The sequence below is a fragment of the Aphidius gifuensis genome, linkage group LG2, assembly GCF_014905175.1.
Source record: "Aphidius gifuensis isolate YNYX2018 linkage group LG2, ASM1490517v1, whole genome shotgun sequence".
Classification (NCBI taxonomy): domain Eukaryota; kingdom Metazoa; phylum Arthropoda; class Insecta; order Hymenoptera; family Braconidae; genus Aphidius; species Aphidius gifuensis.
In genome coordinates, this window is record NC_057789.1 from 19,704,147 (window position 1) to 19,729,445 (window position 25,299).

The following is a 25,299-nucleotide window of genomic DNA, read 5'->3' on the forward strand; positions in this document are numbered from 1 at the left end:
ATAAATCCCTCATCTGAAATTCAATCATCATGCCCACCACAATATTATATTTCTCTCTTGGGATCCGAGAAGACGAGTTGATCCACTTGATCATCAGTTGGGAATGATAATCATTATCCCAAGTCTAATTACCTCTTGGCAATTTCAAGACGGTGGTCATCGATTTGATGCAAATACATCAAGTATAGACACAGATAAATAATTTTGTGGTCAAGCCATTTAGTCATCAGTGAACGTCTTTTTAAAGTTACAAAGTTATACATTTAGCATCTGCTATACTTTGGCATTCGCTAGACGAATAATTATAACAATTTTAAATGTACTTTTGCTCTGGGACTGAAGTGGTGAATGTTGGATGAATTAATGGTATGAGAAATTGTTCAAGTATTCTGTTTCAATAAATTGGCCTCTTACAAAATTGCCAAAAAACAAAGACTTGGTCACACTGAATTTACTACGTGTTTCATTGAAATATTAATTATTATTGATATGGATTTACCCTCAGTTTTTAAGCAACTATATACAGACACAAAAAAAAATATTAAATATCTTTTACAAACAAGTTTACATAATATTTTTATAAATATATTCTAATTTAACATTTTAGTTGGGTGTAAAATAAATTGAAATACTTTAAATTTCATTTTATATAAATTTATAATTTTATTATCTATTTAAGGTCGAAAGTACATCCCATCGTCAAACAAAGTTTGGGCCCGAGAGGGTGCGCATCTACTTATGCTTATAAAAAATATTTTCAGTGCCCCTCGATCCAAAATATATTTACTATACTGACAGGTTCTTGGTAGTATGTGTATCTGTATTCCATCTGGATAGGCACACACATACTCCCATAGCCAAGAAACATGAGACAGCACGACGAATAAAAGAGAGAGAACGACCGCTAATGATAGAAAATTTAATAATTAAAACTTGAATATCTTTCAAAATCCACGGAGAAAGAGGATCTATATGGGCTTAAAATATTCGTATTGAAAAGTACTATAAAATGATTAAAAAAACAGCAATATTAAACAACAATTTTTCCAACTACAAGCGTAAATGTGTGTTCCATCCCTATCCGAGTGTGTTAAAGTTGTCAACTTTGACATCAATTATCTAAAAAAAACCACGCATTAAAATTTTGAAAAAATTCATCAAAATAGATAATTATTCAGGCTTTCATTTAAGCCCAAAAAATCAAAAATTAAACAACGGGAAATTATCGGTACTTTCGACATGAATAACATTTAAAATTAACAATTTTTTTTATTTATTTAATTTTAATAATTTTGATTATATAAAATGCTTAAAATTATTTATTTTTTTTTCTTTTAAAAAGGTGACAATTGCAGCTATTCGTTGTAGAACAGAAAAAATTTTTTTTTATAAAATTTAAAATTTATTTTATGGTTTAAAATAAGGGGTCACCTAAACTCAACTTCATCAAATGATGACAAAAATATTAAAATTGTTGAAGGAAAAGAAAATTTAAATGATACTCGACATAACCTAGAATGTATGACACAAACTTTAGCACCCGGTTCTGAATTACATGTCTTCTGTTCACGTACATATTCTAAACATGGATTTTTCAAAGAAAAAAATGGTTCAGGACAAGAAAGTTTATTCAATGTCATAAAAACATTTTTCGCGATTTATTTTTTCGTGATTTATTTTGGGCGGATTTATTATGTCGGATATATTATGTCAAATTTATTATGTCGTGTAATCAATAAAACTTTATAAACAAATCTATATATTAAATTGAATTATTAATGAATTAATTTAATTTTAGCAATTGCAAGAAGAAGAAGCATTTGCAATACTTGGAGTATGTATGTATGAACTTGAGCATTTTGTAACAGATACATATCCAGAATTATCAGCACATTTTATAGCACAAAGTATTCACACATCAATGTATGCTTTATCTCGGTTTTCAACATATTTTACAACAGCATTAAGTCTTTCATTGGCATGTTGTATATTTGATGTATTTTTAATGGAGGGTATGGAAATATTATTTAAAGTAGCACTTACAATGCTTGAACTTGGTAAAAATGATGTATTAATTTTAGATATGAAAGAAATGTTGAAATTTTTTCAAAAAGAAATACTAGGACGTGCTGAAAATAAACCAGATTATTTTGTTAATTTAGCATACAGCATGAAAATAAATACAAAACGTATAAAAAAATTACAAGTATTACGTGCTGAAGAAGAAGAAACAGCATGTGTTGTACAACGTGAACTTGCTGCATTACGTCATACACATTAAGAAGCAAATTTATCTCCAAAAGATTCACGTCAACGGGTTACTCGGAATTAAGTACATCATGGCAACGTCATGTACAAGAACATCGTTCATCACAATCAGCACCATCAGCTGATTCAACACATAAAAACTTATAATTTGGGGAAAATCGTAGGAAAGCTAAGGCAGATTTGATTTGATTATTACAAAAAATTCTTTTTTTTTTATCAAAAAAATTCCATCCGATTACGTTGTATGTGTATATCAACAACATGCATCAATGGAATTAATAATTTAATTTAATAAACGTCCATCAAAAGTTGTATCAGATTTTCTCAATGAAAAAACAAGTCCAGCTTAATTGCTAAACCTCTTATTGATGAAGTTGAAGAAAAAAATAATTTTATTAAAACAATTAACAATACAAACATAAATTATTTATATTGCTTTTTTTTTTATTTTTTATTTTATACTTAATCTATTTATACAATCCTTTGACAAATATGATAAATATTATTAATATTAATCATTTTGAAACAACAAGGAAAAATAAAAAAAAAAAACGAGCCAAATGTAATTTTTTTCAATTATATATTTAAAGAACGACGAATTCCGATTCATTAGAAAACAATGGTCTTTTCTTTTTTATTGAATTTTTTTAATAATAGTGCAGTTAATTATGTATATAAAAATAAAAGCTGCAATTTAAATTAATTAGCCACTTCATTTGAAATTTCATACTGTGGATTTATTTATTTTGACAAACTCAGTGGAGGTGATAAAAAGATTTGGGTGTTTATTTATATATAAAAATTATTTATATACAAAAAACTTTATTTATATAAATAATTTCCAAGAATTTATATAAAAAAATTTCCAAGAATAAACAGCATATCGATGTCTTCTGTTCTATAAATTCTTTTGTTTTTTACTATTCAGTTATTTTCGAGTATCAAGAAACACCATCACAAGTGCATCACTTAACAAAAACAGACACCATGGACGTTAACTCCGAAAACTTGCATAATTTGTTATCAGAAGTCACGGTATTTAATCAAATATTTTTAAAAAATTATATTGTCAAATATGCCACAAACTACCAACAAGCTCAAAGGATAAACGATTTTAAATCATTTGAAAAATTATTCCATGATGAATACGCAATTTTTACTGAAAATCAACAACTCAAGGTCGTCAAGATATCATAAAACATAACAAGTTGCTGATGTACAAATTAAGTGGACTCAAAGATTCATTAAATGAAACAAAACAAGAAGAACAATCAGACAAAGTGAAAAAATATTTTTTTGAATGTTATTTGAAGTTGGGTATTGATTCAGTTGTTCACGAAATATTAGCTGGAATTGTAGTTACAAATATACTTCAACAGATTGATTTCTAAAAATTCGTTTTGGATTTTACATTGAGTTGATGTGAAATAATGTGGAAAACTGATGGTCGTCAAATTGATATAAATATGAACAGTTTAAAAGATCGTCTAAACATCTACTTTACTGATTTAACTAGTGGAGAAAGAATTGTTGAAACAAATAAAACAATAATGACAATTATAACAAAGTATAAAAATAATTTCATTGATGAATTGAAGAGTTCAATCTTGTGGATTACTGATACAATTGTTGATGTTGAAATTAAAAATTCCATCATCAAAGAACAATATGAGAATTCTTTATGAAATGATAAATATATAAATTCAGTCAGTAGAGTCCCAATTGCAATCTACATTAAAATTGGTCGAAAAAAATTGGCCAGCAACGTTAACAAAATTTATCATGAAGTGGCAAGCTTGATTAATTTGTTTTTATAAAGAAACAAATAAGGTAAAAAATAAGTAAAAAAATAATAAACAATATTAATGATTGAAATGATGATATTTTAAAATAATTTTTTTTAATTTTTTTTTTCTTGTTTTAGATTGTAATAATTTGCCATGGCAACTTAAAATTCTTAGTGGATAAAGAGAAAAAAAGACAATTGAAGTCAACTATAATGTTTCATTTTCATTTGTGATTGGAACTAGTTTGAATTTAATTTTTATTGAGTAATTTTATATTAATATCATTCATTATTCATCAAAAATAATAAAAAATTAATCTTCATCATTTTAAACTTATTTTTTTTGACGAACACTTATATAAATTCAATCGTTGAAAGTAAACATAACAGTTTAAATTAAGGTTAAAACAAACTTTATAATTACATCGAAATAAATTATTTCGAATGTAATATGAAATAATTATAGTTCAGGAAAGGTACTTATATGAAATTACAAGCTTTATGTAAAATGTGTTTGAAAAAGCTGAAACAATTGTTATAATTTAATATAAAATAAATAATATTTTGAGTGTGCTCCAACTTACTTTACAACTATTAAATTTCTAAAAATAAACTGTTTAAGTTCTGAAAAAAACTTAATAATTCGATATAAAATAAATAATATTAATATAAAATAAAAAATTGTTTATTATATTGACTGATGCCACAAGGAAAAAATCATATTTTGATGTTAACTGGTATTCAAGTAATGTCTTTTTTTAAAATGATGTAAATGAAATTTTAAAGCTTGCTTCAATTGTGCTTTGAATAATAAATCATCAAGATGTTCCGAATAATTAAAAATTCACCACGTTCAAGTAATTATAATTTTGTTTATTATATAATTGAACAATTAAAGTACAGATGTAATAATTTTAAACTTTAAAAAATCAATATAAATTTCAAGTTCAATTACTACTTATTTTCATTTAATTGTTTGAAATAAACACTATTGATTACATCTAAGTTGATAAAAAAATTATAAATTGAACAATCAATTAATTGTTTTGAGCAAATAATATAATTTGAATAAAAGTAAATGGAACGTTTTAAGTAATTATAATTTTGTTAATCATATAATTAATTTGAATTTAAAAAATCAATATAAATTTCAGGTTTAATTACTACATTTTTTTTATTTAATTGTTTCAAATAATCACTATTAATTACATCTAAGTTGATGAAAAAATTATAAATTGAATAATCAATTAAAGAATTATATTTAAAATGAAAAAGCTGAGGGTCGAGGTGCCAATTTTTTCAACAGAGAAATCACACTTTTAATAGATTTAGTGTGTGATAAACTGTCATCTGTAGGAAACAAATGTACTGATGGTACCAGCAATAAAAAAAAAGAAGAAGCTTGGAAGGAAATACAGAAACTTTTCAATTGTCAGGAATTTATCAAGAAATACAAATAGAAATTCGAAGCAGCTCAAAAGTAAATGGGTAAATTTAAAAAAAGAAACAAGACTTTACTCTGCAAATCAGAAAAGATATAAGTATATTACTGGGGGGAGGAGAAAGACAAATCAAAGTGATGGAATGTTGGAAAGAGTTTTAGCAATCATTGGATCTTCTGCAACAAGATTCGATAACCTATATGATAATGACTCTCAATAAGTTCTAGAAAAGAATAAAAATATCAAAAATTTGTGTTATGTTACTGATATCTTTCAAGATAAAGAAAATGAACTATCTGATGAAAATGATGTATTCAATTACCTATGTCATGAAAAAAAAGAGATTGAAGTTTGGAATGAACGGAGTAAAGATAATTGCAAAAAAGGCTTGAGCTTATCACTTCAATCTTCTATTAATAAAATAACAAAATTATATACTGTTAAAAAAATTTTAAAACGTAAAGAGGGATCAATTATAGTGATAGATCACATTGAACCACTTGGTAATTTAAATATAGAAAAAGAACAGTAACAGAAAAAGATTTACTATAATATAAAAATCACCACCAATACCAACAACCTCAGACAATAGCACCAATAATACCACCAAGAGTACCACTAGCATTAACTCTAGCAATAGCACCAAAAAAACCAACACAGACAATAAAACCAGCATCAGCAACACCAAGACCTATAGTATTTTCAGCATCAACAACAAGAATAACACCAAGACCATCAAGAAAACCAGCAGCAACAACACCAAGACCCATAGTAATTCCAGCATCAACAATTAAACAAGCATCAACAATAAGAATAATACCAGAACCATCAGCAAAACCAGCAACAACAACACCAAGACCTATAGTAATTCCAGCATCAACAATAAAAGAAGCATCAACAACAAGAATAACACGAGAACCATTAACAAAACCAGCCGCAACAACACCAAGATCTGTAGTGATCCCCGCTTAAAAAATAAAAAGAGCATCAAACAACAACTGTAACCTCAGGACCATCCAAAAAACCAACACCAGGACAAGCAGCAATTTCAGCATCAATACAACGACCTTCACCAAATACTGAACGAAATGTTATTGAAAAAATAAAAAATTGAATAAATAAATCTATAAATTATTTATTAAATTAGTTATCAAGAAATAATACATATTTATAATTTATTCATTTTTTTATTTATAACGAAGTGAATTAAATAATCACACAATAATGATGATGATGATGATGATGATGATTGATGAGTCCAACTGATTTAGGTCCAAGCATTTGTTCAGGTTTGACCCACTCTTTAAATTGTTCTTCAGTCAATTCATTTTTCAATGCTGATTTTTTAATGTCAGTTTTTCTTTGTGTGCTTGTTTTGCAATTTTAGCAGCCTGAAAAAAGTAAATAGGGCAATTAATTATGGAGATAAATTACGACATTTATTAATGCGATATTATAAATTGATAAATGATAAAAAAATTAAATATTTAATTCATAATTTTGTCAATGTTATCCATATTTGGTTCAATTCCATCAACAAAATTTTTAGTAAATGCTGAAGCAGCATCACCAAGAAGTCTCGTTGATCTAAGTGCATTCGCAACTATAACTGGTTTAAATACATATAATTCAAAATGTCCATTACTACCGACAATTGTTGTTGCAGCATGATTTCCCATAACTTGTGCACAAAGCATTGTTATTGCTTCACATTGAGTTAGATTAACTTTATCAGGCATTATTGAGCTACCTGGTTCATTTTTTGGTAAAGATAATTCACCTAAACCACAACGTGGTCCACTACCTTAAAATCTAATATCATTGATAATCTAAAAAATAAATAAATAAATGAATGAATGATACAATAATGTTAATTGTGTTAAATGGAATAATTTGGAGGTTTTTTAAATACCTTCATTATTGATACAGTAAGTGTATTCAAAGCACCATGCACTTCAACAATAGCTTCATGTGCTGCAAGAGCTTCAAATTTATTTGTAGTTGTTACAAATGGATAACTTGTCAATTCAGATATTCTTTTAGCTGTTTTTTCAGCAAATCATTTTCTTAGATTGAGACCAGTACTAACAGCAGTACCACCAAGAGCAAAGTAATAAAGTCTTGGTAGAGTATCTTTAACTCTACAAATACCATACTCAATTTGTGTTGCATATTCTAAAATAATAATTGTATTAATTTTTTTCAAGCATCTCCTTGTTTTAATAATTTTTTTAAAAAATATTCACCAGAAAATTCTTGACCCAATGTCAATGGTTCTGTATCTTGTTCATGTGATCTTTCAATTTTAATAATATTTTTCCATGCATCAGCTTTAGATTTCAATAAAGCATGAAGTTTTTTAAGTCCAGGTAATAAAATTTTATTCATTTCCAATGCAACAACAATATGCATTGCAGTTGTAAATGTATCGTTTGAACTTTGTGACATATTAACATGATCATTTGAATGAACAGGTGTTTTTGATCCTAATTTATCACCAAAAAGTTCAATAGCACGATTTAATATACCTCATTTGTATTTATATTTGATTGTGTGCCTGAACCAGTTTGCCATATAACTAATGGAAAATGATCATCGTATAATTGACCACTTATAACATCACCAGCAGCTTTACTTATTGCATCTGATACTTTTGGATCTAATCCAAATTCTTCATTAACAAATCCATTTGACATTTTTTTGTAGTGTTTGTACACAAATAAATATGACATTTGTAAGATTATATTGTTTATATGTCACCATCGTCTATATGGTGACATCTGACGTATAGTAACTATCCGTCGTTAACGCTGTTATAGATAGTTATCCGATAATTAGTTAACTGAGATAGTTAACGTCGAACCAGCAGATTTCTATAACTATGAATGAAAAAACTGGCCCTGGGTAGACATCTGCCACGGGCGGATAATCAAGATGCCTACCCTGGCTACGTCAGATTCGTATCCTCTACTTTGACACTTTCACCGGAGAGTCGCATCGGGTGTGCGCACAGATGGTCGTATGGAGTGGGTCAAACGGGAGTGGGGATGGAGAATCCATAAAACTGGTGATCGCTGGCATCTCACTGCCAGTCGCCGGCCGACTCTCGCAGCTGGCTGATGGCATCAGGACTGGTGACGGTCTGTGGTTGGCTTCTGATGAAGCTAGCTTACTCCTTGGTGGAGTCGGCTGGTAACTTGTTGATGTCGATATGCTCCTATGGAAGAGCTAGTTGATATCATCGGTGAGACTGGCATGACTCCTTGGTGGAGTTAGTCGACTTAGACGATGACGTCGACTGGATCCTAGGGTGGGACTAGTTGACGTCATTGATAAGTCCAACCAACCAAGCTCCCGATGCGTAGTGCATGCTCCCGAGGATGATTTACGATGTCGCTATGCTGCATAAGTAAGACGTTGTATATCACTCGCTCTTTCGCTCGAGTGTGGCTACTTACTGTCAGGGTAACCTATAATCGAGTAGTCAGATGCATAGAGTGGTCCGGCGTAAGACCAGCGTGGCTGCAGATGAACTTTATAGTTCAACCAAAGTTAATGATCACGGTAATAACCGCTGCCACAGAGTAAGGTTACGCTCCCGGCCAATACTAAAAATAATATACATTTTAGTAATGGTGCCCGAGTGACGTTTCGAAACCAAGATGGTGGACAGCGCCTCTCTACCATTTCTTGCTGAACTAGTCGCTGCCAAAATGGCCATCAGTTGCCATTGCTCCCGAAACTACCCCACGGTCCGTTGGTTGCTGTCCTACAACAGCTGGCTCCCTCCTGGCGGTAAGAGAGGAGCATGGTAAGAAATCCTCGTTGATCCCGTAGTAACTGACGCTTCTACTTTGTCGGTAGGAAAATCAGTCACAATATATATTGCAAGCGACTTTCTGACCTGCATGGTGCGAACGAGCAGCAAAGGTTTACAACAAAGATTTCTCACCATCCTCCTCTATATCACCGAGAGGAGCCATTGCTAGTTATCTCGGAAGCCTACCGGCCGTAGAAGTAACGAGAAAAAGACGTAAAACTAAAATGCAGTCTACCAAAGTTAAAACAGGGCGCATATGATAATCCCACTTTTCCAAGACTTTTTTGGTAAACTGAACTTTAACTCAGTCTTGATATGGAAGAGGAGCGCGGCCCACCTGATAGGACTATGAAATACGTAAACAAACGGTGAAGAGAGCTATCGTGAACCAAAGTATCATGTGCTACATACGCCTATACCCTATACGCCTATGTGATGAGTTTTAACGTAGATCAAAAACCAGCATTGGACATCGCATTATTTGTCACCACTGACACAACAGATGGCGTCACTTGACTCTCCACAGTAACTCTAATATAACTGAGACCTTTTTCGAATTATTAACAACCAACTTCTATGAGTAATCAATGATCTAAGCGACAACAAATGAATAATCAGAGCCATTGACATGCCGGGTCTCCGGGTAATGGTGCACGTGGAGAATATTACGTTATTATTGTAAATATTTCAAGGAAAACATTTTTAACAGCAAAAGCTAAATCTCCAAGATGTACTGGTTGAGTGTAATTGAGTTTGAAGTCTGGTCTCAATCATTTTTTTAATCGCTGCTTCATTAGTTTCATTTATACCTTCAACTGAATTTAAAAATTCATATCCGCCAATATAGAGGTGGAGGACTTCATCATTATTTTGGGATATGCCAGGAACCCCGACTTATGTCACAGAGTCGATACAAGCTCTACACCCACTATTAACAGATATTATGCCTGTAAAATTTAGTTTGCGGGTTTTCACGTTATCACCACAAATAACTCGTAACTCAGTATTTTCAACCATGCTATATAACCATTTTTTATTATATAATTGAATAAAATTTGATTGAGGATTTTCATAAAATTGAATATCACAATCTAACATATTATCTTGTTTGTTTGTGTTAATAAATTAATTTCACATGAATTTATATTTCTTGTATCTTGTAAAGAAAAAGAGTGAGTACAAAAAGATGTTGGTACGACTGGGGAAAATTGACATGCCTGGATATTAACGTCGGTACAGGTTATATTTGTTTGGAAAATTATTTTTATTTTTATATTTATGAAACAATTGGTCGTACAACTTTTTCAATATCTGCTCTGCATATAACACATTTTTTCAAATCAGTTGAACAATTTCCACAAGAAACAAAATGTCTACATGGTAAAAATAATATACCTAAATTTTTTTCAAAACAAATTTTACATTTGAATTCAATATCTTCATCTATACTGTAGTAATCCGTAGGTTTATTTCTCATAATGACTATTGAGTTCGATTCGATTGTCGAACTTTCTGCTTCTTCCTCATCGTCTGATGGTTGATCATCGGTTTGAGGTATTTTAAAATGATCAATAAATTCTTGTCCTTTGATAACACGTACAAAATAACATTCTTTAAAATAACGTGCATGTTCTTCCCATGGATCTTCATTTGGGAGCCAATCTTTTATACCATTACCACAGTGATAACACTGAACGTAGTCACCAATACCAGTGTAGAAAAATCCGGCCTCAGCTAGCTTTTCTTTTGTCTGGCTCATGTGCCTAGGCCAATATTCATATGATTTCAGGCGTAAGTCATAAGTCAAGTATTGTCGAACCTCAGCAGTTTTAACATCAATCTCAGGCTGTGGATCAGGGTACGAAGGTGGTACATAATCAAAAAGACTTAAAAATTCTCGATGTTCAAGTATTGATACCGCAGCTGAATAATATGAATAACGGAATGACGGTGAAATTACAGGAGAAATATTTTCCCGAAAAGGGTAGTAACTAGGTACAGCCACGGTGTCAGGGTGGATGCCCACAGGGACATTTCCACATGGTATTCGGCGTACAAATCTACAGCTTGGTTTGTTTCGATGATTTTCAAGTCAAGGATTATCACCCAAAGTCCAATCGTTAATTTTAACTCCACATTCAAAACAACATACAAAGTTACCAACTCCGGTATAATAGAATCCAGCAGAAGCCAATTCAAAAATATCTAAATGATGAGCTAACGGCCATGTTTCAAAACTTTCACGGCGATTGGATTCTACACGATACATCAATCTTTCACCACGTTCAAACCAAGTGCGTTCCTCGATGTGTTCTGCCATCACCATGCTTGTTGATGAAGCCATTTTTTTAAACTAAACATCTATTTTAAAATTCTCTTTATATATATTTTTTAAAAATTAAGGAGAGGGAATAATTCAAACAGAAAACAATTTTATTTATTTTATTTTATTTATTTCTTTATTCAACGAAATTTACAATAAGAATGTTGTACAGTTGCACCACTACCTCGGAGAAAATGGAAACGCTTATTTTTAAATATATTTTTTTTTGAATCAGTTTTTTATACATTGTCATTATAGTAATGTCGTTGAGTTTAGTATCAGCAACCACACACATTAGACGAAAAATAAAGCCTTTTATTATTATACTCGTAACAGACAGTGTTTCTTCTAAAACATAGCTGAAGCGAGGATCGGTAGGTCTTTGTCCAAAACTATCGAAGTATATTCCATAGCCAAAATGATCGATAAATAATGCTACCTAATGAGATCCTAATTGGTTATTATTGTCTGTATTTGCAATTATTGCACACGGTATATCTGTATACGGTAAAGCTCTAGCTAGCTGTTGAGTATCCATAAGATGAATCACGCTATCCTGCGCTGCTTAGACTAATATATATTTTTATTTTTACTCTTCTTTATATTTAATTACTATAATCCATTATAACTTGACGGCTGGAGTCTATTTCAATAATATTATCATATTCAGCATAAACAAGACAATTAACGACTTGTGCCAAAGCTTCACTGGAGCGTACTTCAATACGTAGACTACCACTCTTAAATAAGTTCCAATGACCAGCACTATGTGCGGAAAGATCTGGTGTTAAGTCAGAAGCAAATAACGTATAACCTTTTCTATAGCTATCTCTATCTATTTGCATGCCATGGTCTCCAAAATGAATACCAGTAGCAGAAAAAAGTGTGTGGTATGCCTCAGCATCAAATATATTATTGAAAAATGTAGGCTGTAACGGTTTTCCAGGTATTTGTTTACCATCGACGTAGAGACATAGAAAATTTATATTAAAGTGTTGGAAGTAGAATGGATTATGGAGCCTATTACCATTGAAGCCCCGGTTGTCAACAAATCCAATAACAACTCGCTTAGGTAAAGTACCAATAATAATATTGGCGAGACAATTTCCAAGGATTCCTGCGGTGAGTAAAAAACTCTTGACCTCCACTCTAGTAAGGGGATATTCAGCTGTCGTTTTCGCTAAGGCTTTTGCATGAGCAATCATAATATGAGGATTTAGCTTGACTCGGCGTACAATCAATGACGCTTCTAATATTTGTATTTTATAATCCTTGTCGTTTGAGGCATCCATTAAACAAAATTCTTGTTTTGACCGTGTGAGATTAATTTTCATTTCAATCCCATTCAATAAAAATTTTTCCTGGTTGAATACATCGACATGTAAATGCCCAATCATCTTAAATTGTTTTCCGGCATTTGTATGAACACATCTGGCAACTAAGCCTTCATTTTTCGCATCTGCAGCGGCAACACTATTTGTATTCATACGCCCAGGAGTGTCAGGATACCATAACGCTAGTTGGAGATGACTATTTGTTGCATCATATCCATAATTAAGAATTGTTTCAATGTATGCTCTGCAAGGATATGTGCCATTTGAAGCTGATACTAATTTTTGATTGAATAATACATCAACTTTTTCAAAGAGACTGTGGAGTGTTAAATCAATTGGCCCTACTGCGTCAGTTGCCGGTGCTGCTGCCCCATTTTTATCCACAATCTTAGCACGAATTTTTAACAGTGTATGTGGTAAGTCTATATATTCCTCACTTGTTCCAGGTACATGAAATTCGATTTGCGAATCATCACTCATTGAACTAATAGGATTGTAATAAGCCCATGTAGAATCTTCGATCGTTGTTTGTGTTGGAGGTATTGTAAATAAGTCAAGCTCCGACTTTGTACACTCACACGAATTATTATGTAAAAAAGACATGGTTATTTAAAAAAAATTTCGTACATGTTACGTTTATTTTTCTTTTTTATTGATTTTTTTCTTTTATTATTTTTCTTTGAATTTTTCCTCTTTTTTTTACCACTACCTTTCTGGACTCTGGAACGGAATTTTTGCTTCTTGACGCGTGGACGACCACTATCTTTCTGATTACGTTTTTTCTTCATCACACCCTTTTGTTTATTAATACCAGAGCCTTTTTGAATATTCTTTCGACGCCGCTTTTTCTTATGACTACTGCTACCACCCCCACGGTTATTCCACAATGTTTCTAAATTATCTACTGCTTTACGTTTAAGTCGGTGACCAGATTCTTTTAATCGTGTCTCTAATTATTTTTTAAAATCAGATTTATGGGTTAGTACATCATCCAATACACTAACTCCAGCCTGCCACAATTCTTCACCAACAGGTTTAGCTACTCTTTGTAATATAAGATATACTGTTCTATACAATCCCTTGAGAAAACCTCCAACACCGTTTCCTCGCTGATTATAAGTAATGTATTGACGTTGATGAGTTGTTACACCACCACCGACTTGATTATCATAATACTTTAAATACATTGACATAATTTATCAATTTTTTGAAAATGAACCGTCATGGTCAAAGGATCATCCCCAAATAAGACTATGTGGTCATTAGAATCTTTTATAATACATGATATTGTTTGAAAAGTCTGTTGAATTACTGGTAAATAATAAGGCTGGAAATTCACATTATAATTCCCACCATACTTATATTCATTACTATCAAAAGGTACAATTCTTAAAACTTGTTTATTTTTATCACTTATAATATATGGTGAACAAATATCACAATAAACATACAATAAATTTGGCAATGCTCTCAACAAACTGGCTGGTTTTCCACTAAGACGTATAACAATTTTTTTGGAAAATAATAATCCACACTCTATGTAATTAAAGCCCAGAATATCTGACAATTTTTTTGTTAGTGTTATTGAATGTGAAGCACAGGTTTCACCACAAATTTTTTTTATACTGGTAAAGCGTGTTTGGGAATTGAATTTGAATTCAATATGTTGAATCCGTATTTTATCTCCATTCAAGGCATTAATTATTGCCTCAGTATTTTGATAAACGCCATGTGGTAAAAATATCGTAATACCCCCAGAGTGTGTTACATCAACACCTATACAACCTTCTTGAGGATAGATATGTAAAAAACCGATAGGTATATTTATATCACAGAGACCAACAAGCCACTCGCCGTCCAAATTGATTTCACGTGGTAGTTGTATACTAAATTCTGATGCATTATTATTAGGATAAAATTCAGTACTTTTGTTACTAACAAGTGTGAGGTAAAAATTTCTGTCATTATTCATTGTAGATTACTTGAAGAAATTCAGCTTTCAAATTTCGATGGCCAATCCAGCCAGTGTACAAAATATTCTTTTCGCTTGCCTTTACCACGTGTTTTTAGAATTTTTTCGATTTTAAATACACTTTCTTTAATGTTTTTGTTAACTGGAGACAATTCAACCTCATAAAACATACCATCAATAACTTCACCAGCTAAATCGGCTAACTCATAAATCGGTTTGCCTTGACGTGATGTAGCTTTCGTTATTTTTAATATTTCCTGAGACCATGAAGGGGTATATCCATTCTGGAATTCACCTTTTGCAGTACTGATGCGCACACGGTCATTTACTTTATATTTAAATCGATCAACTATTTTTTCACCATCATAACGACTTTCTTTATTTTTTCTAACGATTTCTAAATTATTTATTGTCACTGCAGCTGGTGTCATTTTAATCGATGTATGAATAGAATTATTGTACCCATCGACAATTTGTTGTAATATATCTATATATTTATGTGTTCTTTTATGTGTAAAATAACGCCAAATACGTTCTTTTATTGTACGTATTACCCGTTCTACAATTGATGCTTTTATGTCAGGATTTCGTGCCACTCGAAAATAAATATTAGCATCGCTTAACATCTTTTGGATAATTTTGTTTTTAAACTCACTTCCAGAATCGGTCTGTAAAAAAACAGGCATACGGCCATTGCTCTTTTCAATTATACGTTCAAATCCTAAACATACTTCTGGACTGGTTTTATTTTTTAATGGTTCAATCCATAAGAATTTACTAAATACATCAATAACAAAAAGTAAAAAAAATATACCATTAATTTCTAATTTTATACTTTGTAAATCTGCTAAATCAGCTTCCCAAACAGAATCGATGCCTGATACATTATAATGTAAACGAGGAAATTTACGTTTGACAGGTTTGTGTAATGTATACACATCTTGTGAATTTGAATACTCTTTTATTTTATCACTTAGATCTGGATATTTTGCTACAATATTACGTGCACCAGTATAAGCAACAGGATTTAATAAATCATAATAAATATTTGCAATGGGTGTATTATTTTTTATATTTTTCTCATTAGTATTTATGAGGTCTTTTTTGATTTTTTCTTTTCGGGACTTAGTCTTTGCCATGATACTTCAGGTTCATTACTAGTAGTTGGTTTCTCACCATCCGGAAATTGCGGCTCAAGTCTTTTACTAACTCTGTGATTTGGGCGGTCGGCTAATGGTGTTGAAAACAATATTGTCTCTTCATCATCTTCTGAAATGATAGGTGACTTCCACAAATTGTCATTACCTACAAAATTACGTGGAGTATTTATATCACGGAGAAACTTTGGTAATTCTTCTTGACCAACAGCATTATGACTTTTACGATAACGTAAAGTATCATTCACTAAATCAACAATATTTGTATTGGGTATTTTATTGTTGTTTATACTTATGTGACCAGATTTATTCCATTTAAAACGCTTATCTATATCCGCAGTGTTAATATGATCAATTATTGCCTTAGCTTTTTGCTGATATCGCGGTGGAACACTTTTTATTATATTCTCGACAGGGTACGATGAATCCTTTGTACTATCATCGATATCTTTATATGTTAATTTTGTATGTGGTCTGTCATCATCACTATTAAAAAATAAAAATCGCCTAAATAACTCACGATATTCACTCCATTTTTCTGCATCATTTTTAGAAGAATTTAAAATTTTTGTAAGTTCTTTATCAAGACGTGATGTTGGATCCCCAGGTGTTTGGATACTTGTTAATGCATGATTTTTATTTTCAAGCGACTTGAGTTCATTTATAGAATCGTGAGGTACGAGGGCCATCTTACGTGTATGCTCCATATTTTTACGCCAAATTTTTAAATAAAAGATTTATTATAGGCGTAATCAATGAGGCTAAAATACCAATACAATGCTTTATGATAATTTTCTTTTTAGCTGCCCAACTTATTTTTTAAATTAATTGTCTTAAAATTTTCTTATATTTTTTTAGCTTCCTTTTTTCCTTATCTTTTATTGGTAAAACCCCTTTCAAATAATTCAAAATGATTTCAAAAATACAATGAATAAATTTAGAATCACTGTGTTGAAGTATTGCTCGACGTTGTTTTGGATTAGCATGAACAAGTGATGTTAATAATATTGTATTTTTCCGATCAAATGGTATTCCCAAAGGCACTCGCTTTGGTGTGTTGTCAGACATTATAGATGTACAACTGGTTAATTTAAAGATGGATCACTATTATTTATATCACGTACTTGTTTTGAGACATACACATAATTTACAGGGTCACTAGGAAAAATACATGTCCTAATACGAATGTTTTCAGGTGTTGACTGATTCAAATCAATTAATAAGTAACCATGTGGCGTTGATGTAGCATCTAAATAAGCTTCTTGAGTAAATTTTGTATTCAACGGTGATATTTGTCTAGCAAGATGAGAAATTTGAGCTTTGTCACGAGGATTTTTAAAAACAACAATATAATTTGTATTCAAAGAAATTTCCCTATAAACTTTTCCCCCATGAAATAAATTTTGTGATAATAATAATACACTTAAATTGCGCTGATGTGAACCCTTGGTAAATATATCTAATACCGATGAACCACTACTACTTTCACGCATTAAATCATCCATGATTAACTTTTTTTTTTTAATATCATTAAAATCTTTCATGTCTGGTAAGCCTTCTTGAAATTCAACATTTTTATATTCAGTATACACAGGTTGCCATTCGGCGTAATATAGAATAATACGGTCAAATTCAGTATTACATAATCCCGATAATTCTTTGGAAAAACGTTTAGCCCAAACACTTTTACCAGCCCCTGATGGACCTGAAATAACAATTTTAAATGGATGTGTCATTTGCCAAGCCATGATGATAACTGAAAAAAATTTGGTAGGGTGTGTATTCAATAAAAACATAAAACATTTTATTTTTATTCAAGATTTATTCATATAACATATTTAGCACGTTTATTTACAGTATTACAGTATTATACAGGCTAGTATTATACTCAGTAGTTAAGCCCCCATGTCTTTTTTTACCGCTATTATACATAGTATTATAACCATACGGTAATGTATTTCTCATGTTAGCCGTAAATTTCCGTTTCGGCCCGGTAACACGTACAATTTTCGATTCTAATATTGTATGTACATCATGTTCTTTAGTTCTACGTATTGAGTAACAAGTTACAGTAAGTTTGTCGTTTTCACCATCAGTTAAAGTCTTAATACTATCATAATTGACTAATTTTTTAGCATTAACGTCAAGTCGCACACCTTTTAATAAATCAGGTTTTTCAGCAATATAACTATAAAATTTAGGGCCCCCAGAAATAAAAGTTTTTATGTAACCACCATCAAGCTTATCAGTGAGATCACCTAAATAATTACCTAATAGCAGTTTATCATTTTCATTCTCAGAAATAAAAACTATAGAGTCAGTATCAACATACAATACTCGTGACTGAACTTTATCAAGATATTTGTATAATTCTAAGCGCGCATGCGCAGTCGTGAATGCGCCTAGAACTGGATTAGTTGAGCTATCAGTTCTATCACAACTTTCAACATATTTCAAATTGACAAATAGTGTATCATCATCGATAATAGTTATGCAAGAAACTTTAATATTGGCATTTTCAATAATTTCATTAAAATCTTGAATATTTTGAATAATACTGTACATATCCGAAATATTATCCATAGCTAGCCTACTCCAAAGTGAATTTAAGTCATTTTTACTAACTTGACGTTAACCAGGATTTTTTTCAATTTTCGTAGGATCTAAATCAATTCCCTCTACTTTACTATAATTATCTATGTATGCTTGTTTTGATGCGTCATCAACGCACTTTACAGGCCAACCACTAGCTTCTTGTTTTATTTTTAAAAATTTATTTATATAACCTGTAAAAAGACCGCCAGTTCTAGTTTTCGGGTCATATTGAGTTGTTTTATCCCAATGCCATATTTCTTTCATTTGTTAAATTTTATACCCTTTCTCAACCGCTACTTTCAACTCCTCAGATACCCAAGTACCAATAAGTGCTCGTTCTGATTGATTATGAGTACAATTTTCTTGATTTAAAGTTAATGTACATGCGTTACAAAGTGGAAAAAATAATTTTTTATGACACCTCATTTGCAATACTGGTATATATAAATCGGGCGGTGGCAAAACTCGACATTTAATTAATCCTATCACATTACTTATGTTATTATCGGGACAAAGCTCACGTATATCATCCAGAACAAAAACTTTGGGATGGCCGAGAGGATAAATATTTTTTTTTAACGTACTCGGATATAGTGACGTGACGTCTACGTAGTATATCTATTGAGAACCAGTAACAGTATGTGAAACACAAAAATTTTCAGTTCGCCCACCAAATAAAGCATCACGAGGCAATATTGCTTCTTTATAAAAATTATTATCAATTGTTTTCAAGAAATTCTTTAAATCTATGTTGTTTTGACACATTCTTTTAAAATTACATTCCCAAATAATAATCAATTCATAACCTTCTTTTTTAAAATATGCATTTATGTACTCTGTATTCTCACGCCTCGTTCTAAGTGTTGTATTATCCCCTAAATCCGCATCCACATCTTTAATCAATTCAAAACAATCACAACCATGATAGTAACAACTTAAAAAAGAGTATATGGTTTTTCTATCTTCTGAAATGCCATCGACCAGATAGGGACCTACTCTACGCTCACGCCCTCTACCAGCATGAATTATTTTGATCCCTTGAGAATGTTCGAGCCATAATAACCATTGTATAGCTATTGTAGATTGCATATCTCCTAACCTATACCCGTTTTTGGGGATCAGTGCGACCTCATTTTCTTTTAAATAATTTCTACGACAAATTAATGAACTAGTCGATGCAGCAGTTAAAGCTTCAGTGAATGGGCATACATTCCCTACTTGCATCATTAATTTTCTATATGTAATACACGCCTTCTTAAGTAATTCTACATCAGATTTACAATAAATCGCCATTTCTCGTTTAAAATCAAATGGCGGACCCTGAAGTCGTTCATTATACCATTTATCAAATTCTTGTTGTTTTTCAATAGTCAGCGCGCGCACACCAAAGTCTCCTTTAGGCGGTGAAGGACCAATTCTAATTTTGATTTTCTGGTTTATTGAAAAAGAAAGGAAAAAAAGCCTTAGTCAATTCTTTAATTCCAAAAGCTTTTGGTAACGCACTTAATGGCATGAAAAAATAATTCAGCGAGTCTATAAATTTGACGTTATCGAAAGATAATAATGTAAGTCTAGTTCCTCTAACAATTGTTTGAATATTTGTTATTGGTACTCTCTTGATTATTTCACGTAAAACAAATTGGGCATCATAGCCACCACCATTATGAGCTATACAAATTAATTTTGAGTATCTTGATTTAGACTTCAAAACTAAATCAACAAATTTTTCCATGGCGTCATCGCCTGTGTGTAAATTTGCGCGTCTCACTGCAATGACAATTTTCTGTACCGTCTGACTCCAAACAAATTTCACACACTATTCGCGCACAGGAATAATTGACGATATGCATTTTTAATTGTTTATTATTTTTATATGATCTCAGCTCAGACCGTGTTTCAAAATCAAAAAATAAAAATCCATTAACTTTTTTATCTTTTCGAGGCCCCTGCTTTATCGGCCGTGGCTTCATATAACACAGATGGTTTAGTTGTTTATGGTCTTGACAGGGCGCACAATAATAATAACCACACAAATGTTCACTGTCACGGACGTAGACTTTACGACAAATATTACATTTTTTAATTCGATTACAAACTGAAAAATTTTTTGAATACGAGTCTGATTGTGAATGTTTTTCATAACACTGTTCACTATAAAATACTCGATTACATATCAAACTCTTTTTAAAATCATTATCATTACTGTTATTCATTTTACATGTCGGGAAATTTAAGCATTTGTCACATTTTGTCCAACATTGTTTATGATATTCATTTTTTGTAAACCCGATACGACACCAATCACACCAGAATTTTATATTTGTAGCCATAAATACATGCATATATTTTATAGGCGCAAAATGTTGGTCATCAGGATAATACACAATATTTAAAATTTTCATATTTTCACGCGATACTCTGCGATTAGGTAAAGTTTTTTTCCCATCAAAAAAAATTGTATGACCATCATTAGTATCGAAATTCCAGATAACCAATGCGGCAGATTCAGTAACTCAATAATTTTGAAATAAAATTATTTCATTATGCCGACACCCGCCAGGTGGTACACAAATGTTAGCTTTTTGACAGAGTTCAAGACCCTGCTTTTTACTAGCAACTATAGTTCTTTTCTTTTTTTTATTGATAAATATGTTACAATAGAGCGTGGTAAACATAAATATAGATCATCGTGGTTCAGTTCCCGAGCACCGCGAGCCTTTTTTGCCATGTGGTGTGGGACACTACCACCAATCATTGATTTCAATACAACCAAGTCAATAGTAAATAGATCGTTAGCATGTACAGGATCATTACTTTGACAAATGCTACTTACAGTCTCCCATAAACGTTCAAATGTAAAATTATTGGCGGGTGTCAAGTGAGTATGTGCCTCAGAGTTCATAGAAGGGGTTTTGAAACTGAGAATAACTCGATCACGCGCATTATTTGAGTAATTTTTGATCAGCTTGTATACCTCTTCAAATGCTTCTTCGATCCATGTTTCAACTACAGTATTTTGAGGTATTTCTTTCACTTTAAAATTTATCAAATGTTTATTCAAATTATATTTTGGTACAAATGTCTGTGTTTCATCACTAATATCTATACGCTGAAAATTATTATCACTACCACCACCTGTTTGTAAAATTTCACTTAAATGATGTTGTTGTAATGGTGATTGCATGATTCGATTTATTATACCACTATCGATAAAATTATCGTCAACTTCAACATTATCCAAAAGAGGTTGTTGTGGAACTTCAGATTCGTGGTACACGTAAATGTTGATCCAAATGCTCTTGTTGTAACCGTGGATCTATGATATTGTTCGTTAAACTACCGTCGAGTAGACTATCAATAAAAAATTCACACTCCGCACTGTTATCAACATCATCATCTAAAACACGCTCTATTTTTTTAGCAACAACTTGAAAAAAAGATCTTCACACTGCAGTGGTCACAGCAAAACTGATTTTTTCTAAATTTACCTGTTTCGTAAAATATTTTACCCGACAAAATTGAAAATTTTTCTGGCTCTCTGGTGTGAAAAATATAACAAGAGAAATAACGATTTTTTTTCTGAACAAAATTATATTTGATACCGGTAAAAAAAAAAAATATGGTGTAGCCTGAAAATTTTTAACAATAACAAATATATCTGTAAAAAGAAGACAACAGGAAAAAGGGATACAAAATTTTATTTATTTTTTTTCTATAAAATTTATTATTTTATTTCTATAAAATAATACCTGTAAAAAAGACATACAAACAATTTTATTTATTTACAAATGGCTTTATTATTTAATGTATTAATTGTGCACAGCGTTCACAATGACCAAATTCATTTACAATTGGTTCTCCACCACAGAGATCGCATTATACGTGACTCAATGATTCTTTGAGCTCACGTTTTTGGTTTTGCAAACATGTTATTCTATCATCTATAAATTGCTGTCGTTTTTTGAAAATTGAGTTGGGTATTGGTGATGGTTGTGGGTACTGCGGCTGCTCACCCATCTGCCATTTTTCATGACAGCCTTTACAGAACTGGTGGTGTGGTGTGGCTGCTTTATTCGGACATTGATATCCCGCGCAGTCAACGCAGAAATCTGTAATATCTACAGACTCTTTTTTTTTGTTTCTCGACACGGGGCTTTGAAGACCCTGCTTTAGGTCGATATTGTATATTGAGTTGACTCTAACAAGTGTTGTCATGGACAGACACTACTATTTTATATTGTAAGTATAAAGAAATCCCGTTGTACGCGAATCAATATTAATTAGAGATGTTACGTAAACGAGTGTTGAAGAGCAACTGATTTCTCAGTTCGTTGAAAATTGTTAAGTCCAAAAAATAGGTGTGTACTTAGTTAAAAAATTAGTTTTAATTGGTCAAAAATTAGTTCAAGAGAGGGTAAAAAACTAGGCGTAGGTGGTGTGATTTTTAGACATAAAATTGGGCCTTGTGTGGTCCAAAGGGTGGCATAAAGTACCATGTGTAAACAAAAAATATAGATTTTACGACCGGAAAGTCCGAGACGTTTTCATGAATTTATTTTATTTTAAATAGTTATAAATTTACTTTTTTATTGTCGATTTTACAATCATTCTGTGTATCGAAAATACGTTAGTGCAGTTGTTTGACAGATGTAAGATTTTCTCTAATTTTTGACAAATAATGTTTTAAAAAAATATGTTATAATAGTACCAAAGAGATACTTGAGTTTATGGTTTTATTTGTTACGTGATTTTTACTCAAAAATATATGCATGAGTTGACCATGTGTGGGAATATTCGAGTTTGTAAAAAAGCTATTAAAAAGTACATAAATTAAATCGTTGTTTAAAGTATTTTAGAAAAAATATAAAATCAAATTGTTAGTCATATGTTATTCTAAAGTTTGTCGTTTCACGAAGTAGCCATAAAAAACAGAGTAATGTTTAAAACTTATCAACTTATTGTATTTTGTTTAAAGAATTAAAGTCTGGTCAGTTTGGGACCGACAGACATGTGGTTCGACCCGGAACAATTATTATTATTGTTATTATTATTATTATTTTTACTACAAATATTTACCTTTTTGTTTTTTAGTTATTTTTCGAGAATTCATGGTAATACGTTTAGTTGGAAGTAATATTTCCACCGACGTAATTGCAGGTTTTTTAATTTCTAAATACATTTTTTCTTCAAGACCATTTTCTTCAAGAGCATTTTGTACTAGATCTGTAACATAAAATTATTATTATCATTATTATTATTTTATAACATTCTATAACGAGTAAAAATATTATGAACAAAAAATATTTCATCTTCTAAAAACTTAACCAACTCCTCATCAATTGGTCCATTCTCTTTTACTTCCAACTGTGCATTGGCAAACATAGCCGCTGCTGTTTCATATTCTACGTAAGCCCTGTCATTTTTTTCACCAGACACATCTACTGGTATTTCATTGTTTACATTTTCCCGTACAGACTCATTAACGGGAATTTCATTGTTTATCATAACATCGTCAACTGGAATTTCATTTTCGGCCACTGAGCCATCAACTGGAATTTCATTATTTACCACAACTTCGTTAGTCGGTATTTCAATGTCTTCAAAAAACAAGAGAAAATTTATTTATTTATTTGTTGAAAAAGTATTAAAAATTTATTTATTGAAAATTTATTTGTCAAGAAAAATATTGAAAATTTATTTGTTTAAAAAAAAAAAAAAAATCAAAAATTTATTTGTCAAGAAAAAGTATTAAAAAAATTTTTTATTGAAAACTTATTTGCGAAAAAGTATTAAAAATTTATTTTATTTATCAGTTAATAAAAAAGTATCATTAAAAATTTATTTACCTAAAAACATGATATCTTCATTGTCAGGTTTTTCAAAATCCTTCAGCACATCTTCACACTGTGTAGAACTTTTTTTACTTGTTTCACATCTATTGTAAACTCTTTGTTTAAAATTTTCATACTGTATTTCTAATTCCGAATATTTTTTTATATCTTCTATATCGACAGGATTGCCGAGTAATTTATCTCGAATAAACTCCTCAAGCTCTCTATCTTTTTTAGGGAAATCTTTGAAAAATCCTGAGACCCAATTGCGGCGGATAATTGCACTGCACTCCAAATATTTCAGCTCGCTTAACAGTTCAGGGTATTTATAAATTTCGTGTACCCATTTTTTATCACGGCTATCTTCTACTTTTTTTTTTTTACAAGTAAATTCAACTTCGTTAGTTTCAAATCCGCGTTTGATTTTTATTTTAGTAGTTAAGATGTGACTAAGTAGACCCGGAAAACACAACTGACACTTGTCGTGAAAATTTTCAGGGATGATAGTCAAAATAATTTTAGTCAGGCCTATTTTCCCACCACCATAAATACTTATCTTTTCTAATAGGTCCATTTTTGCTAAGATGTTACCAATAGAAAATCAGAAAAAAAGCAAAAAAAAAATAACAGGTGTATCTTAAAATTTTTAGAAATTTGTCGGTAAAACTTACTTAAATACAAAAAAATAACCCACTGTTTTTATGACTCTTTTCTACGTACAAAAATCTGAAAATACCCGCCGCAAGTCGCTCGTAAAATTAGATAATAAAC

The 25,299-nt window shown here is 31.1% G+C and overlaps 2 protein-coding genes and 1 pseudogene across 2 annotated transcripts; all 3 read right to left on the reverse strand.

The window, feature by feature from the left end:
• Positions 1-6,077: 6,077 nt before the first annotated feature.
• LOC122850485 lies at positions 6,078-8,192 on the reverse strand (annotated as a pseudogene).
• Positions 8,193-10,592: 2,400 nt separating this feature from the next.
• On the reverse strand, positions 10,593-11,660 carry LOC122850487 (baculoviral IAP repeat-containing protein 3-like). Its single transcript, XM_044149626.1, has 3 exons — positions 11,477-11,660; positions 10,826-11,239; positions 10,593-10,711 (listed from the first exon to the last, which is right to left on the reverse strand). The coding sequence occupies exons 1-3, from the start codon at positions 11,658-11,660 to the stop codon at positions 10,593-10,595; spliced, it is 717 nt and encodes a 238-aa protein (XP_044005561.1).
• Positions 11,661-12,244: 584 nt separating this feature from the next.
• Positions 12,245-13,576, reverse strand: LOC122850488. The gene has a single exon (XM_044149627.1). The coding sequence runs from the start codon at positions 13,574-13,576 to the stop codon at positions 12,245-12,247; it is 1,332 nt and encodes a 443-aa protein (XP_044005562.1).
• Between the last annotated feature and the right edge of the window lie 11,723 nt (positions 13,577-25,299).